This window comes from Neolamprologus multifasciatus, chromosome 19 (assembly GCF_963576455.1).
Source record: "Neolamprologus multifasciatus chromosome 19, fNeoMul1.2, whole genome shotgun sequence".
In the NCBI taxonomy this organism is placed as follows: Eukaryota; Metazoa; Chordata; class Actinopteri; order Cichliformes; family Cichlidae; genus Neolamprologus; species Neolamprologus multifasciatus.
In genome coordinates, this window is record NC_140457.1 from 6,267,115 (window position 1) to 6,283,409 (window position 16,295).

Below are 16,295 nucleotides of genomic sequence, written 5' to 3' on the forward strand. Positions count from 1 at the left end.
ACTCTCTGCTTTGTTGGCATAGAGAAGAAGTCACGCCAACAAGTTTGCCCCACTTTTTGCCTCTGTGATCAGCTTCATTCTGAGCCACTGTTTGAAAAATGTCCCATGGTTTTTGTTTTTTTTCCCCCTTGGTTTTGTTTCACTCAGATTCAAGCTGAAAAAGTCATTGCATTCATTTAGCATCACGATCCAGACTGAATTCAGTCATAACCAGAAACTCTTTTTGCACACAAGTGAAAGGGCAAATTTTATAAAAAAAAAAACAAAAGCAATTCAATTCAGTTCAGTTTACATAATGCCAAATCACAAAAGTTGCCTCAGAGTACTTTTTATTGTAAGGTAAAGACCCTACAACAATACAGAGAAAACCCCAACAGTCAAATGATCCCCTCTGAGCAAGCGCTTGGTGACAGTGGGAAGGAAAAACTCCCTTTTAACAGAAAGGAACCTCAGAGAAAGAAGAAACCAGGAACAGGGAGGCGGCAGTTATCTGCGGTTGAAAGTCAGGTGGTTATGTTACGGTTAGAGATCGCTAGGTCTACTGCAGAGCTAACACAGTGACAGACAGCCATTTACATTTACACCTATAACCAATTTAGGGTCACCACTTAGATTATTGGAGGGAAACTGATAAACCCAGCCTTACTACACTGTAGAGATGGCCTACTTGAAAAGAGAACTGATGTATGAGAACAATATGCTGTGGTATATAAAATACCGTTTTGCCTCATTCACTCTGTCTACCAATGAAATTCCAACAACAGTTTGTCCATCAGTAATAACAGAATCAAATGAAGGCCTGGGTTTAAGATTGCAAGGTCAAAACTGCAGAGAAATATTTGTAACACAAAGCTGGCGGCAGCAGAAAGAAACTGTGGGAAATGATTAATAAGAGAGGGACGACAAATGGAGGTATGCCATATTGTTGCAATCAGGAGAAGATTTTGATTTGTAACGGGCAGAAGCTGTTAAGCAGCACTGGCTTCCTCAGAAGTCACTCAGAGATGAACAAAAGACCTCACATAATTCTATCTTAATCATCGGCTCTTTCATGCACACAGTGGCACACAATGTTCTGTCCTCAGCCACAAATATGTCGATACAGAGATGATATAACAAGACAACTTGTGGCTGGTGTGGTTCTCATTATTCGACTAATGAGCTGTCTCCTTGGCAGTCTGATCTGTCAGCCAATGAAGCGAGTAGGCCCTGTGCAGGGGGAAGAGCACAGCCCAGGGTCAGCCAGGCGGCGGCTTGCGACGAGGGGCCGGCGCGCGGCACTTAACACGGGGAAGAGCTCGTTAAAGTGTCATTTTTGGTCAATATGCTCGTCTGTGTGGAAGAGGCCAATCAGCCATACTGTTCCCATCTCAGGAGAATGGATTTCATCCATCACCGTCAGCTATATGATGATATTAGCAGGTGTTTACTGATAGCCCATTCAGAGGAAGACAAATGGAGATTCTAACATCCTTCCACGCTTACATTCACTCAGTCATTTTACATTCAGGCTCACTCGTAATAGGGTCACATAGAATCAATCCCGGTGTGGATAAAGAAGGGAGGCAGGGAAATATTAGGTCACAATCACTGGTGTGTAGCCAGAGACTCTGACATCTATGTCTGTGAAATTGAATCCCGTACTTAGAAACATGGAGACCAAATGAAGCCAAAAAGCTTGAAATATTTATGTCATTTTTATAGTGTAAACACCTACATTCATCAGCAGGATGAAGTGTGCACAAGTATTGGGTGTTATGTTACTCTCCTTAGCATCAGGCTACTTTTTCACTGTAACAAGTGTTAGTTTTCCATTTCAAGTAATTAGTTATTTCTTCCTTTTATGGTAAAAGAGAGAAACCCAGGAGATATTTATAGCGTTTCTGTCTCCAGCTTGCTTGCAGCCATGGACAACCTGTTGTTGTCAGTCAGGTTAAGGTTGTTAATTTTTGCTGTGAGTATTTTGAGGATTTTAACATCTGGGTTTATTGAGACTGATTCAATTTACAGTCAACATAAAATAGGTGTTTGAAGAACTGCAGTTTTTGGCACTTCTGCCATGGCTTCATGGCTTTTAGTTCATCTAAATCTGCTGATTTTAGGGCCACTTTTAATCCTTTTTGTGGCACCGATTTGAAAAGACGTCTGAACCCTTGCTCTGAGATTTCCATCTATATAGACCAGACAGTATTACATAGGTGTTACAGCTTTGTTGACAGGCTCTTCCTAAATGCACATCTCTGACTTCACGCCACTGTAAAGGTAACGGAGTCTTAATGTGCTATTAGATGATGGCTACACTGTGTTCATGACGGGATAGAGATGGTCACAATACTCGGGTAGGCTGTGGTGAAAAAAAAACCCTTTGAAACATTTGTTTAAGTATTGAAATATAGTACATTTCGGAAAAAAAAACCCTGAGCTTATTGTACTGAAAACCTTTAAAACATGGTGTCTAAGCAGATATTTACTCTGGATGTCTTTAACCTGGCCTCTGGTAACACTGTCATTTATGACCAGGCTATGTCCTTCAACACTACATTAAACAAATGTGCTGGACTGCTTTCTTTCATCTGAGGAATAAAAATGAGAAACATCCTGCTTTCAGTGTGAGGTTGGAAACACGTCCACACATTCGTTATTTCTAGGCTGGACTATTGCAATCCTTTATTATCTCCCTGAAAAGCTTCTAGTTGATTCAAAAATGGTGCAGCGAGAGTGCTAAGAGCAAGTAGAGCAAATTATTGGACGTTATTTTAAAGACCATTTGATCCTTTGGATCGGCTTATTAGACATACGTTTTAATAAACAGCTATCAGGTGTAATTATTAAATGTATGTATCATATTTTAGAAACCAATTTCCACTTTAGGCCTAATAAAGGTTTTTTATGGTCAAACTCATGAATGTACAAAGCTTTTATCCTTTTTATTAATAGGCAATGAAGCTTGTGAATTCATGACAATCAAGAATTCATTATTGTTTAAAAATGAATTAACAAGAAATTAATGTATGTTATGTACAATAGCCCAAATCATTAAAATCCAACTGAGAACAACTAAGATCAAAGAAAGAATGACCAAACCTAAAACAGCTGCTACTACACTTCCCAAGATGCATTGTTGGCTGCATCTTTAAGTAGGCGCTCACTGGTAAATACCCTAATCTTCCAAACTCTCCAGACTTGGTTTGTCACACAAGGATTCTCTTAAATGTTTAAAGGCTCCCCCACAGCTATAGCTGATGCGTTTTCCCCCCCCCAGGCTTGAATAATAATCCTCATTATAAGTAAACTGATCTTCACGTGTAAAGCAAACTCAGTTAAAGGTGTGGACGTGTGGATGTGAGAGTGTATGGTTCTCTGTATCTCTGTGATGAACTGGCAGGCTGTCCGGTCTGTGCCACGCCTCTCGTCCTGTGGTAAATGAGCCTCCAGCCTCCTGCAACCTTGAACTAAGTGATTAAGAAAATTGATGGATGGACGGTAAGAGGCAGGTTCTCTTCATCAAGTCAATGGAATTGCCTTCCAATTAAAAAAAAATACTGCATTTTTTTTCAATGTGTTTTTAATTGGTTGTTGTTGTAGTTTTTTAAAAGTATTTATTTGTTATGTTTATATTTATTAAATATATTCTATCAAATTCTGACCCTACCATCTGAAAGTGGGCTTGGTTCACCTCCTGTTCTTCTAAAATGTGTAATAATGTATCCATCTAGCTTACTTTGGAGATATCAGCTGTAGAAATATCTGCCATCGTTTGAATATAATGGAAATATAACGAAAAGTGCTTTTGGAAATCAAAGCACAAGGACCAATCCATCACTTTTAATGTTTTATAAAGTACAGTGAATGCAGTAATGAATAATTAACCATTAATAAGGCATTTATATGTAATAGTAGGCCTCATAATTCAGTGTTGTAATTTGAAAGTTAATTTTCTCATGCCTTCTTGTGGCTTTAAATACTTTCCCTTCTGTTAGATTGACTCCCCAATCCTGTTTAATTTCAGCTGTGTTTGATCACTTTGATCTTCCCATCAGCCAATAAAGATGCTTATGTCAACGTGCTGCATTTGAGCCTTCGCTCCAGCAATTCCTAATACTCCTAGGAATCGACAATAAAGTTGTATTTCTTTTAACACTGCAAATCAGGGAATTTCTAATTTAACATTTATATCGTGTTTTAATTATTGAATTGGGCACTTAAAAAAATCCAGAAATATGTTTTCAGACAACCGTAGATCTAACAGTCACCGTTCCCAGCTTCCACAGCAGTGTTCCAGTGTTTGAGTGTGTAATGGAAATTTGTTGGGCTGCGCTGACCTGCTCTCTCCACTGGACTCTGCTGTAATTACACCACTCGTCACCTGGGCTGGGCACACTACGGCCTCTCTTTCACACTTCATGTTTTGGATGTAAACTTATAGCCTTGCCAAGTCTTCCTTTTCATGAAACCCAAGACTCCCAAACTGGAAACTGTAAGCAAACACAGCATCAAGTTGCTGCAGTGCAGGATAGAAACTTGACAAAAGCCCCTCACCTTCCTCATTCTGCTCTTTGTTTGGGCTACGAGGTATCAGAAAGATTAATACTGGCAGCAACAATGTTGTCAGGGAAGGAAAAATGCTATGATTTCTGTTTGGCATTAAACATTCAGCTTTACCACTGAAAAAAAAACCTTCACCCATCAAGTCTTCTTCTGCTGTGCTTGGCTGATTTCTGCTGGGAATGTCTATGCAACAGTTTCATTGCTTAGGCCAGACCTCATCTTCTGAAATAAAGTTTTGTTTAGCAACTATATTTGTCATTCTGGCAGTGCCACGGCCTCTCTCCTTGTTTGGTCCTTTTAACTTTCCGTGTAACTTTCCTCATGTCTCCTCACGGCGAGGATAAATATTTCATGAAGCGCCCGAGGCTTTCCCTGGCACATGCAGTACCTCTCTGTACCCAGGAAGCCCAGGCAGCGGAAACCAAAACAGACGAGGAAGTGGACGAACAACCCAGCAACAGAAATGAGCTTGTTTTTCAAACAGTTCGCTCCACATCACCTCCTCTTGCACTTCAACCCCACCTTCTTCTTTTATATCCTATCATCTCCTATTCCCTGCTCCTCATCCACCGCTCTGCTTCTTCTTCCTCACCTCAGGTCCCTTTCCCCACCAGTGCTACTCTGGTTTCAAAGCCGTTACTATCTGAAGTTTGAGATCAAATAATTACAACCAACATGTAAGCTCTAAAAAACACCACCACTCCCAGCAGGTAACCTTTGAATGTAGTTTTCTTCCCCCCACTCTAAATAGCTCACACGTTTTTCAGATTAGACAGGACTAAATAACATTTTTCTTACGGATCACGCTGCTGTGTTGGAGTTTTTTTTTTTCTTTAGGGAACCATCAAAGACTTTAGACTAGAAGCTCAGTGAGACTGTGTTTAAACACACTGGCGTGATGTTTACCATGTTCACATCACCGGCACCAAAACTGAGGAGCTGAAGTGTAAAAGCCAAAGGGTCCTAAAGGACAACACCCATCTGAGCTGCAGTCCCTTCTCCTTGCTATCATCTGCCAAGAAATACAGAAGTATTCAGCACAGCTTCTTTCCTCGGGCTGTGACATTTACAAATTCATCCTCCACAATTATCCCCACAAAAAACAAACAAACAACTATTTTATCTAAATTATTCATTAATTAATTTGAATGTTTTAGTTTTTGTTAGCAGAAGTAGAAAATTTGCAACATCATTATAAAACTTTGTTACCTGTACGGAGGACCAAATCTGCCAATATAAAACAAATAAATACATGTAATTATATAAATAAAAAAACAAAAATAAATATAGATTATTTTATACAATTTCATGTAAATTCATTTTTTAAATTAATATCCCATTTGTTATTTGAAGCGACAATAAATATCATGATTGCCATTCATTTTTATTACGAAAACTGTTGTGTGTGTGTGTTGTCTTTAAAATGTTTGATATTATTAAATTCCTCATATAAAATAACAGGCATACAGACAAAAATCAATGACACTAGAACAGGAGATTATTTGCTGTGACCTTAATTTTACCATGTGAAAGCAATATAAATAATGGGAAAAACAACAGCTGTGCTTATTTCATAACACACTAAAAAAACTGATGACATGGATAATGCTGGTGGTTGCTTAGTTACGAGGAAAACAGAACATGATTATGGTAAATCACAACTGGTCTTTGTCATTTATTTTTCCCTTTAATTTTTGAGGTTGTCAATATTGGGCCTTTTTAAAAACGAATATGAATCTCTCTCTCTCTCGCTGAGATTCATTTTACTAACTATCATTAATAGTAAAATGATTTATCACCATTTCCATGACACGTAGGGTCCTCCATACAGGAATTTCACAATTTGTTTTAAATAAAATGATTTCTTGTTTAATATTTAATTAATTTAAAATATTTGTGACAGGTATATAATTCCATGTTGAGATTATTAAAATTCTCCTGATTCCTGAGAACCAAAAAAGGTCCTGAAAAGATGCAGCTTACAGGCCACTATTAAATAACATCACCAACAGGACTAATAGAAAGTCTTTTACTCATGATCTTTCCTAAATATATTTTTTAATTTAAAAAATGTAAAGGATGTGACTATGATACTCCTCCCAGTGTCTTCGGGTCCTTCCACATGATACGAAATTAATTTTGAGTTGCTGTTTGTGTATTTGTTAGTTAATTTTCAATTCCTCCTCGTCACAACCCGTGTACCTTTCTTTCTCATCCCGTCTCCGGCTGTCTGTCCTTCAGGTGTGGCCTCGATGTGACAGACAGCTGCCAGTGGTGGCCTGGTTTCACACCTTGGCTGCCCCCCCGCCGCCTCCCTCTGCAGACAGCAGCCTGGGAAACCACAGGCCACCAGGCTGGCGCCAGCCTGTACGGCTTAGAGCAGGGCAGCCGGCCCAATCAATACCTCTGCATTTCCTGTCCATTTGCTCAGGTCTCTTCATTAATAATTACTGCTTGGCGGAGCTTCAATGCGCTCGCTGGCTGGGCCAAGGGGAGAGGCTGGGTGACCTTTCCCCGCCCCTGGCTTGACTTGGATCACACAGACAAACACGGGGACAGACATAATAAGGCAACACAGATGACATTACCCCTGATTCATGCCGGTTCCTCCTCTGTAGCGAAGAGCACGCCAAATGCTATTAAAAAAAAAATACATTTTTTTGCAGCTGTGCTTATCAGCAGTGGTACACACCAGGTAGAACATGACTTTGAGACATTTTTACAACCAGTTTGGTGGCGCTTTTCAACTTGGCAAACACCCACTAAATCCAGCAGCTATGATTTCAGCATCATCTGTGCCGTGCAGCGGCAACCAGGAGAAAGCTATTCTTAAAAGTAATTTTTGAAAAAAATAAGTGCCGCTCGGTGTATCATTTCCTGTTCATGGTACATTTTCCAGATGACAATAACAATTCTTCAAAACATCTTAAATTACGTTCTGCCTGGGATGTGCTTTCGCTGATAAGCAAAGCAACAATAAATGCCAGGTTTGAAACTGCAGCAGCACGGTGTGATTATTTTCTCCAGGCATGAGGGAAAACAAAACGCATGACATGATGCTGAAGTAATGTGGGGTTTTTAAAAAAAACTTTTTTATTTAATGATGACCAGAGAGCAGAACAGTTTCTCAGCATCTGGATCGAGTAAAACAAAGTTAATCTGTTCTCGTTCTTTGGCCTCTGCAGACAAAGACCCCTCCAGGCTGTACAGGAGTGTGTGTGTGTGTGTGTCCAGGTCAAAATTTGGTGACGGCAGAGGCGATGTTCTCCAAGGCGGATCGAGCCTCGGAGGAGGGGAAAGCCTGGATGGCCTCCAGAGCCTTGTTGCCATGGTAACAGCACAAGTCCATCGCCGTGCTCACGCCTTTCTCCGACTTAACCGCTGCCAAAAGCTGCAGACGGATGAAAACACACATTAGTTTGTCATGTTTGTGTCACTCTCGTTACTATCCAGCTGTCAACACAATAAACTGTTAAGAGGCAGCGAAAGTTAGCTCGCTGTTAAAGCGGGCCCGAGGGGTAAAAACGGGGGGAAAGATGCCTTTTAATAACCCCTCCCCAAAAAAACCCCAATCACAATCACGTCTGTGCTGCCAGTGGTACCACTGAAGGCAGTTTCCGAAATTTAACTACAAGAGGAAATTTTCAGACTCATCACTGTGAGTTAGGCTTTAAAAATTTGGCATTTGACAATGAGAAAGAAAATGCCCTGAATCGTGTTCCTCTGCCAGTGCTAATTACGTAGCTCACAGCTCTTCTGTCTTTCCACTTTACTAATGAAGGCACCGGTTTTTCTGCACGCCAGGTAATGAACTGAACAAAGGATTTCTGTGAAGACTGTCCGTCACAAAGTCGCGGATTGTTGGATTTGTTTTTTTAACACATTGATTTTTGCTCCTATATCCCAGAGAGCACTTCATGCACCTTACACAAAGTACACATTTCACGCACGAGGAAGCAGAGGCCATCAAATCAAATCAACTCTAACAACAGCTTTAAGTACACAGACTGAGTGAATTTGTGCACCTCCCTGTGCTTTACTGCTGCTGTGTTGGGACATCTTTTTGCTGGAGGCGTTTTACCTGATGAATTCAGGAGGTGGAAAACCCCGTAGGCCTTTCTTCTCTAAATCACCAGCCAGGGTGATGCTGAGTTCGACACCTGCAGTTCTTTATTATCATTTTTTTTCTTAAATTTAGAATAGACTATATTTCCTGGAACATTTTACGCCATCTTCTCTGCTAACCTTGTTTAATTCGGCATTAGTTTTTAGTTTCCTCCCTCCCTCCTCTGTTTGCGCATTATGTTTGGTTCCACATCCTGTTCTTTCTTCATGCTCCGAAAAAGATTTGTCTGTCTTTGCCACCTTGAGTCTCCTGATCTCATCAATATTCACATGCAGCATGTGAAAAAAAATTAAACAGGACAAGTGAGCATGATAGCTGACATAATTCAATAAAATATGATCAAGTTAATTCATTTTTCAAAAGTAATGTACACTGAATATATTAAACATCATTTAATAAAAGATGGAGTTAGTTTTTCATCTGAAAACGCCACTTTGTCCAGATTTAGTATGAAACGGTGAGTTACCCCCGTGCAATTAAATTAAAAGCCAATGAGAAACCCTGAGCGGCTCCTGAAGCACCTGTCCACAATATCATGGCTCGCTCTGTGGCTCCTGATTACTGCTGCAACTTTCCACTGATTATAAGCCAGCCCATCTTCTAGAGTCCTTTTCTATGCTTTTCAACTCCTGGTAAGTCTGTGGCACATAATGTAAATTGTGTAATGCCAAAAACATTACAATTGCTCTTGGAAACACAAAATAACTGCCCACAGGTGATACCAAGATGGCTGCTAAATGGCCAGTCCCACAGCCCAGACACTGAGGCCATGTCCGCACTAATTCGTTTTCGTTTGAAAACGCATCTTTTTCTCTCCGTTTTGACCTTCCGTTCACACTGAGACGGCGTTTTCACTCTCCAAAGCAGATACATTTGAAAACGCCGTTTTCGCATCGCAGTGTGGACAGCGAACCCAGAGCCTTTTCGAAAACGATGACACATTTTAGCCATGTGATACGGTCATGTAACCAATGAAACTAAGATAGCGGAGGGCATTATACAGCAGTTGGTTTGTTTGCTCTCAATTTTGACAGCCCTATTAAAGATTAATATCATGCTCCAGATAGCTTTTCTTCAAATTTTTTAATTCTCACTCGGTTTTGCAACTTTGTACTTTTGTGTTACTCGCAGCAACAACTCCACCTCATTGTTAGTCCATTTAAAAAACTCGGTGCTTTTCCTCGACCTTGTGCCGCGACGTTTCAAAGAGCCGGAAAGTAAATAAACGGCTACAGAAATGAGGCAGGTGGAATCGTCTTGCGTTTCACGCATGCGCATAGGGCTGTGCGTTATGACCAAAATCCCGATATAAAACATCTATCGTCCAATAACGATATAAATCACAAAAAATTTACATTTTCTGTAAATTCTGTGAATCACGTGCAGCTGAAGTGTTTCCAGCTGGGCGTCGTGTATCTGGAGTCCAGTGTTTCACCGATGCATGAAACTACACATTTTTAGACATAGGTTGTAACGGCCGCCGTTTTCTTTGCGGCGTGCTGCAGGGAAAAGCCTGTTCTAACGTTTGAGTCTAAGGTTTCTTTTTTAGCACCTGACGGCTCTTTTTTGCTTCTCATCGGTAAATACTCTGCATACTATTTCACGTGATTCAGTTTATTTTGAAAAGTCTCAACAGGATCTTGAGCTTTATTGTGAAAGGTTTATGTGGAAAATAAACAAGCGGACACGCGATGGTTTTACCATCGTTGTTGCTAACGACAACCCATAAAAACAGGCACTTGTCGGTCCATAGTGTGGTTATATTAAATATAAGAGAAAGAGAGAACTTTAAGAAATTGATCTAGGCACTACAGTGACCATCAAAACCATGAAAAAATATTGCCGTAAAGTTTATTTTGCGACACTACGAAACAAACGATAGCGTAAAATGAAACGATAGACGTTTTTATATCGTCATCCAATATATATCGTTATGTCGAACAGCCCTACATGCGCAGTACTGGAATGTAAACGTTTTCGGCCGTTTCAATGTGGAGCACAACAACGAAAACGCCGTTTTCAGATTTATCCGGGCTAGTCTGGACGTAGCCTGAGAAACATTTAAATACTTGGAAAAATTGGAAATTACACAGAATAAAGTTGGTGTTTCTGCTTAATGTTTGTTTTTAATCTGGTCAAGATTTAACAACATAATAAACCCTGATCAATTTAGCAGACACGTTTAACTCTCCATGTCTTCCTCCCTTGCTGCTCATCATCACTATTCAGCCAATCACAAGCCATAAACTTTCTGCAGGGTCACCATCTAACACCTACACAGCAATGACAAGTTATATAAAAAACTGACATTTCTCTTTATACAATCCACTGATTAAAACCTGACCATGCTTACTGAAGGTCACAATAAATTGTGCGTTGAATGGTGAGCGCACCTCGTGAGTAGCTAAAGCAGCTCCTCAGGCTACAGTAAGTCATCCTCACTTCTTTTCTGTACTCAGATTTTCTTAGATGATTAAAACCAAAACATAAGTGCCTACAAATAACACTTCTGACTGATTTTGTGGGTGCAGGGTGTCAACACAAAAATTTTTCAGTTAATTCATGCTGGTTTTAGCGATTACAAGTTCCTAACTTTGAGCTGAATTCAAACTTTAACGTTTTCTCACCCCCGTGAGCTGCTCTTAGTTTCCCTCCTTGTGTCTCCTCACCTCTCCTTCCCCTCAAACTTCTCTCCCCTTTTCAGCAGCCCTGCTGAAGGAGATTCTCTCACAATGCCACTGTCTCAGAGTCTCGGTGTCTCCTCCGCAAATAGGCCTCGGTAACTAATCCTTCCTGCTCTTGTTTCAGGCGAGACCAGATAACACCCCCCTCCTCTTCCAACACCATCGGACCCCCCCTCCTCTGTAGCTTCGCTCTCTTTTTGCACCCCTATCGGTCCCCTTCTATGCCTCACACATTGACTTTGGAAAGCTTGTTTCCCAACTTTGATATAAGTTACAGTGAAAAGACATCCTGTTTCTCTTTGCCGTCTTTGAGGGCAGACAGTAAGGAGGTAAAAACTGTGAAATACAGTAAAGGAAAATTGTGGCCATCTAACAAACTTGTAACAAAAGTGCAGTTCATAATAAAACTGAAATTTGTGTCACATTGTGAAATAACATTAAGAGTTCATATCTCACGGAACGGGCAGATTCTGGATAAAGGCATTCATAAAGCTGTGTGCTTACCTTTGAGTAATCCAGCTGGTTTCTCAAAGTTTTTGCCTTGAAGAATAAAAGAAAAAGAGATAAAGCAGGCATGCATCTCTGGCTTCTAAGGGTAAGCTTTAGAAATTTCTCCAAGGCACAGGGAATATTTCACCGTCTATTTCCCCACCTACACCTACAATAGTCAGAGGACTGAAAGCGTGCTTCTTCGTTGTTACAATTTGCACAATAGCAAATACAAAATAACTGCATAAAACAAAAGCAAAGAGTCAAATTCTTCATATAAAAAAACAAAAACTACTACCTGGAGTAGTTGTTGCAGTATGTACTACAATAAAAACAACTTCCACTGATTCAGAAGGGGTCAGGGCAAAACTTTTTAAATAAGGAACGACCCTGAAGTCTTAACTTTCCCGATGATGCTCTGCCAGCCTCACTGCTATTGTTCCCTGCCTGTAGGGGAAGTTATTTTTACCCGAGGCCTGCAGAAGCACTAGAAGCACAGTGTTTTTAAATTATGCGCAAAACAGCAGAAGCGTGAGGAGACGCTGGGGGTCTGCTTCTCTGGTTGCAAACCCTCTTTTGGCCAGGCCGTCCAATCACAGTGGAGCAGGGGTGGGGTAAACACTATTCTGACCAACCGTCAGGTCCTATTTGATAAGACTGCTGCGTATGGCTTTACCAAAACACATCCCCCAAACTTTTTCTGGACTCGGTAACTGAATTTGTTCATTCAGTCACTGAGTGAATGGAGGGCAGGTCAGTCGGACTGAGATCAGGTGAGTTTTGCTTCAGCAGTATGGAGAAATTTAACAGCTTTCTCTCTCACCTTTGTTTTAGACCTCAGTTTGATCTTCTTTACTCATCACAGTAACAGATACTTTGAATTATATTATAAAGTAAGATTCATTCAACTTTTCAAGTTGGTTTGCACGCAGCTCTTTCAGATCTGATGCAAACCTATTTAAAATAAAGCTGATACTCCTGCTAGAAACATAAAGGCAGTGAATCCAGCTGGCCCTGGTGTCGTGGACCATCCTTAACGTACCTGCTGCAGCTGATGATGCCACGTCTCCCGGCCCATAATTTGACAGTGGAAAACGACCGGGGCGGCGCTCAGACTAAATGACAGCGGCTCTCCTACTCTGCTCTTCACAAACGGCTGCAGGTCAGAGTTCAGCTGCAGAAAGGCAGAGAACATTCGTCAATGTGGAGCTTCTACTTTGTAACTTTGAGCTTATCAATTAAACCAAGTCAGTGGTGAAAACAGTCAAGGTTGCATTTGCCTGCCTACACTCTGAGCTGACCCTGTTAATGAACAGACACAGCTAGCCTGATGAGGACGGTTCTCCTTCAAAGACCTCCTTTTTGGTTCCTCCCATGCTGAGATTCCCTGTAGCCACTGAGCCCTGCAGGCAGGCAGCTACAGGGAGCCCCAGCAGGAGAGGACGCACTAAAGCAGCAATGAGAGTGGGATCATTATGAATGACTTCTACACCAGCGCCAATAATATTCAGCTGAAAATCTCTGAACCTTGGAAAAAATAACTGAGCAGCTGCATTATTTACATCTTAATGACATTCTAGCACATAACAAATCAACCTTCTTCCTGTTTCCACATTTTTATGCCCCTCTCTGATACAAGAATAATAAGACAGACAGGCACTTAAGTCTAATTTTTCCTATGTTTCGTTTGCACTTTTTGTAGTGCCGATAAATCACTCTGCTCCCTTTAACGTCACGCTTTTATGTATGAATTCAGCTACAGTGTGAAGTATTTGATAAATAGACATAAAAACACTTTTGAAAAGAAGGGCAATTATTCATACCGAGGATGAGAGAGAAAGAAGTCAGACATTACTGCTACATGTAGAATGGAAGCCAGATTTTTTTCTTTACTTTGAATTAACTTGATCACAGAAAGCATGTCAGTCAGAAGGTCCAAAACTTTAGCATAAAAAAAGATCAAAGACTAAATTAAAACCGCCAGAAAACCTCCACATTTTTAATTTAAGTACTGACATAACTATTTTTTCCACTGCACATAACAAAATGCAACAATCTATGTTGCCTTTTCTCTCTAAAAAGAACACGGCTGCACGGCTTAGGTTTGCAATGTTACATCTGAACAAAGCGCGAGACTTCTGGAACAATGTCTGAACAAAATGCACGGCTCCACATTTGGCAATAACCAAACACATCATATCACCACGGCGGTGGAGGAGTGACGATTTGGGCTTAGTTTGCAGCCACAGGACATGGGCACCTTGCAGTCATTCAGTCAACCACAAACTCCTCTGCATACCAACATATTCTAGAATGAGTCCTTCTGCCTGACAGTTAAAGTTTGGCTGAAATTGGGTCAAGCACCAGGACAGCGATCGACACATAGCCTGGCTGACAAAGAGAAGAATCAAGCTGCTTCAACAGCTCACTCGAAGTCTAGACCTCATGCCTGAAAACGTCAACATACTGACATCCTTAAGCTGCTGAATTATTGACTGGGACAATGCTCCTGAACCATCCATATTCATAGAGACAAAAATCCGGGGAATTACAATATTTTTTCTGTTTCCAAGGAACTAATGACAGGAGCAACTAAATCATGCATAACTATCTTTCTCTTGGCTTTTTTCTAAGACAGTCAGCCGTTTATTACATCTTTTTTTAAATCTCTTGTTTAAATTATCAAAAGAGTTTGTTCTTCTTGTATCTAATCCCTTGAAATCCAGTTGGGTTTCCTGTTAAAAAAGGCATCGTGACGATACGCTGATCAACCATTATAGATTTATTGCTCAGACAACCAACTTTCTTGTATATGTTACTTGCTGGATTCGCCTCACCTTGTGGCCCAGCGACAGGTGTTTGCCGTACTTGTAGGCCAGTCTTTGAGACTCTTTGTCGTGTTTGGCGAGCTCCATCGCAGCTTGACAGCTCTTGGCTAGCAGCGCCCCATGAGACAGGAACGTCTGCTCCTCCCACGCCGCCACGTCGATGCCGTCGGTGAGGCCGTTCTCCTGCAGAGCAAACAGAGGCAAACAGCATGTGTGAGCAGGCCTGAGCTTCCTCCGCTTTTAAGTTCCCACAGAGCACCTCGCTGCTCCATCAAAACAAGCCTTCCTTGCTCTTTGACTTTATTTCTCAGTGTGTAATTCGTGAGGCCTCAGCGAGTAGCAGCACACGATTATTTTCCACAAGTTCCTCAGACATTTTAAAGGAAGAAGGAAACAGTAACAGCAGAAAAACAACTGAGAGTTTGCTTTTTTTAATTTGCAAATTTAAGTAAATCATAAGAAATATACACAAATGGAACCAGGTTGTTATTATTAGAAACTATAAAAAAAAATCTAAATGTCTGGAAAATAGAGAATAAAAATCCACTGAAACCCATAAATTACGTGTATGACATTTTCTGAAATATATAAAAGTAATAAAATAAGTAAATTGTGTCAGAGTTGGAGATGTTTTTTTAAACTACCTCAAATTAACTAGTTATAAACTCAGCACATAACCTACAGATTTAGATGAGTTAAAGAAAATTGTTGCTCACTGGTACCTCTGATTACTGTGGACTATTTAGGAAAGAAAGCTGCTTATTACTATTATTAGGCTACGTTCTGCAGGTGTTAATGCTCAATTCCGATTTTTTGATCAAATCCGATTTTTTTGTCTGCTCGTTCACGCTACAAATAAATTGCGACAGCAAACGCGCTCTAGTGTGAACGCTCAAAGCGGCCCGCATGCGCAAAAGAAGACTTCACACACAACTCGCTCGGTTTAGACCCAGAGCAAACAATATTGTTTGACTGATGGCCCTTAATATAAAGACTTTGGACTTTACGTTTCCCAATTTTTGCTTTAAGTTATTTTGTTCTTTACATAATAATGTAGATAAACTAATAATTATCCTTATTGCTGTTTCAGAGGAGCGGTGCTTCAAAGGATAGTTGCAGATTTCTGTCAGAATCTGCAGATTATACAGTACAAATAAAATGTTCACGTTTCTCCAACGTTGTCTTCCCAGCAGTTTCACCGGATGGCCAGGAAGCGTTCACGATGTCTTCTCCGGTGCTGATAATTGGCGTGTCTTGTGTCAGTGACGTAAAAGACGGATTTAATGCGACTTGACTGTTCAAACAGCAGTCGCTTTCTGAAACATCAGATATGTATCGGATTCAGTACCACATACGAAAGTGACCCAGATCGGATTTGAAAATACCGGATTTGTGCCGTTCACACTGTCACACCATGATCGGATATGGGTCGCATAGGGTCAAAAAAAAATCGGATTTGATGCGCTTTCGCCTGCAGTGTAAACGTAGCCTTTGTCTTATTCAGGACGTCTGTTATTCTCATTATAGTTATTGTTGACCACTTTCACACAGAAGCATTACTAACCTTTCTATGCTGCTCACAGTAGGTGTTAACTATTTAATCTAAAGGCAGCCAAACAT

At 40.6% G+C, this 16,295-nt stretch overlaps 1 protein-coding gene across 2 annotated transcripts in view; it reads right to left on the reverse strand.

The window, feature by feature from the left end:
* Positions 1 to 7,619: 7,619 nt before the first annotated feature.
* pdss2 (prenyl (decaprenyl) diphosphate synthase, subunit 2) overlaps positions 7,620 to 16,295 on the reverse strand; it is a 35,889-nt gene continuing 27,213 nt past the window's right edge. The window contains exons 5-9 of one of the 2 annotated variants that reach the window (XR_014871216.1): positions 14,685 to 14,858; positions 12,890 to 13,021; positions 11,863 to 11,898; positions 8,794 to 8,923; positions 7,852 to 7,939 (exon numbers count right to left, since the gene is read on the reverse strand). Coding sequence is in view for 1 of the 2 variants with exons in the window: in XM_085143609.1 (XP_084999735.1) it covers positions 7,784 to 7,939; positions 11,863 to 11,898; positions 12,890 to 13,021; positions 14,685 to 14,858 (498 nt within the window). In the remaining variant the exon portion in view is untranslated. Of the gene's footprint in view, positions 7,940 to 8,793; positions 8,924 to 11,862; positions 11,899 to 12,889; positions 13,022 to 14,684; positions 14,859 to 16,295 lie in introns of both variants that reach the window. The other variant, XM_085143609.1, reaches the window with a different exon arrangement.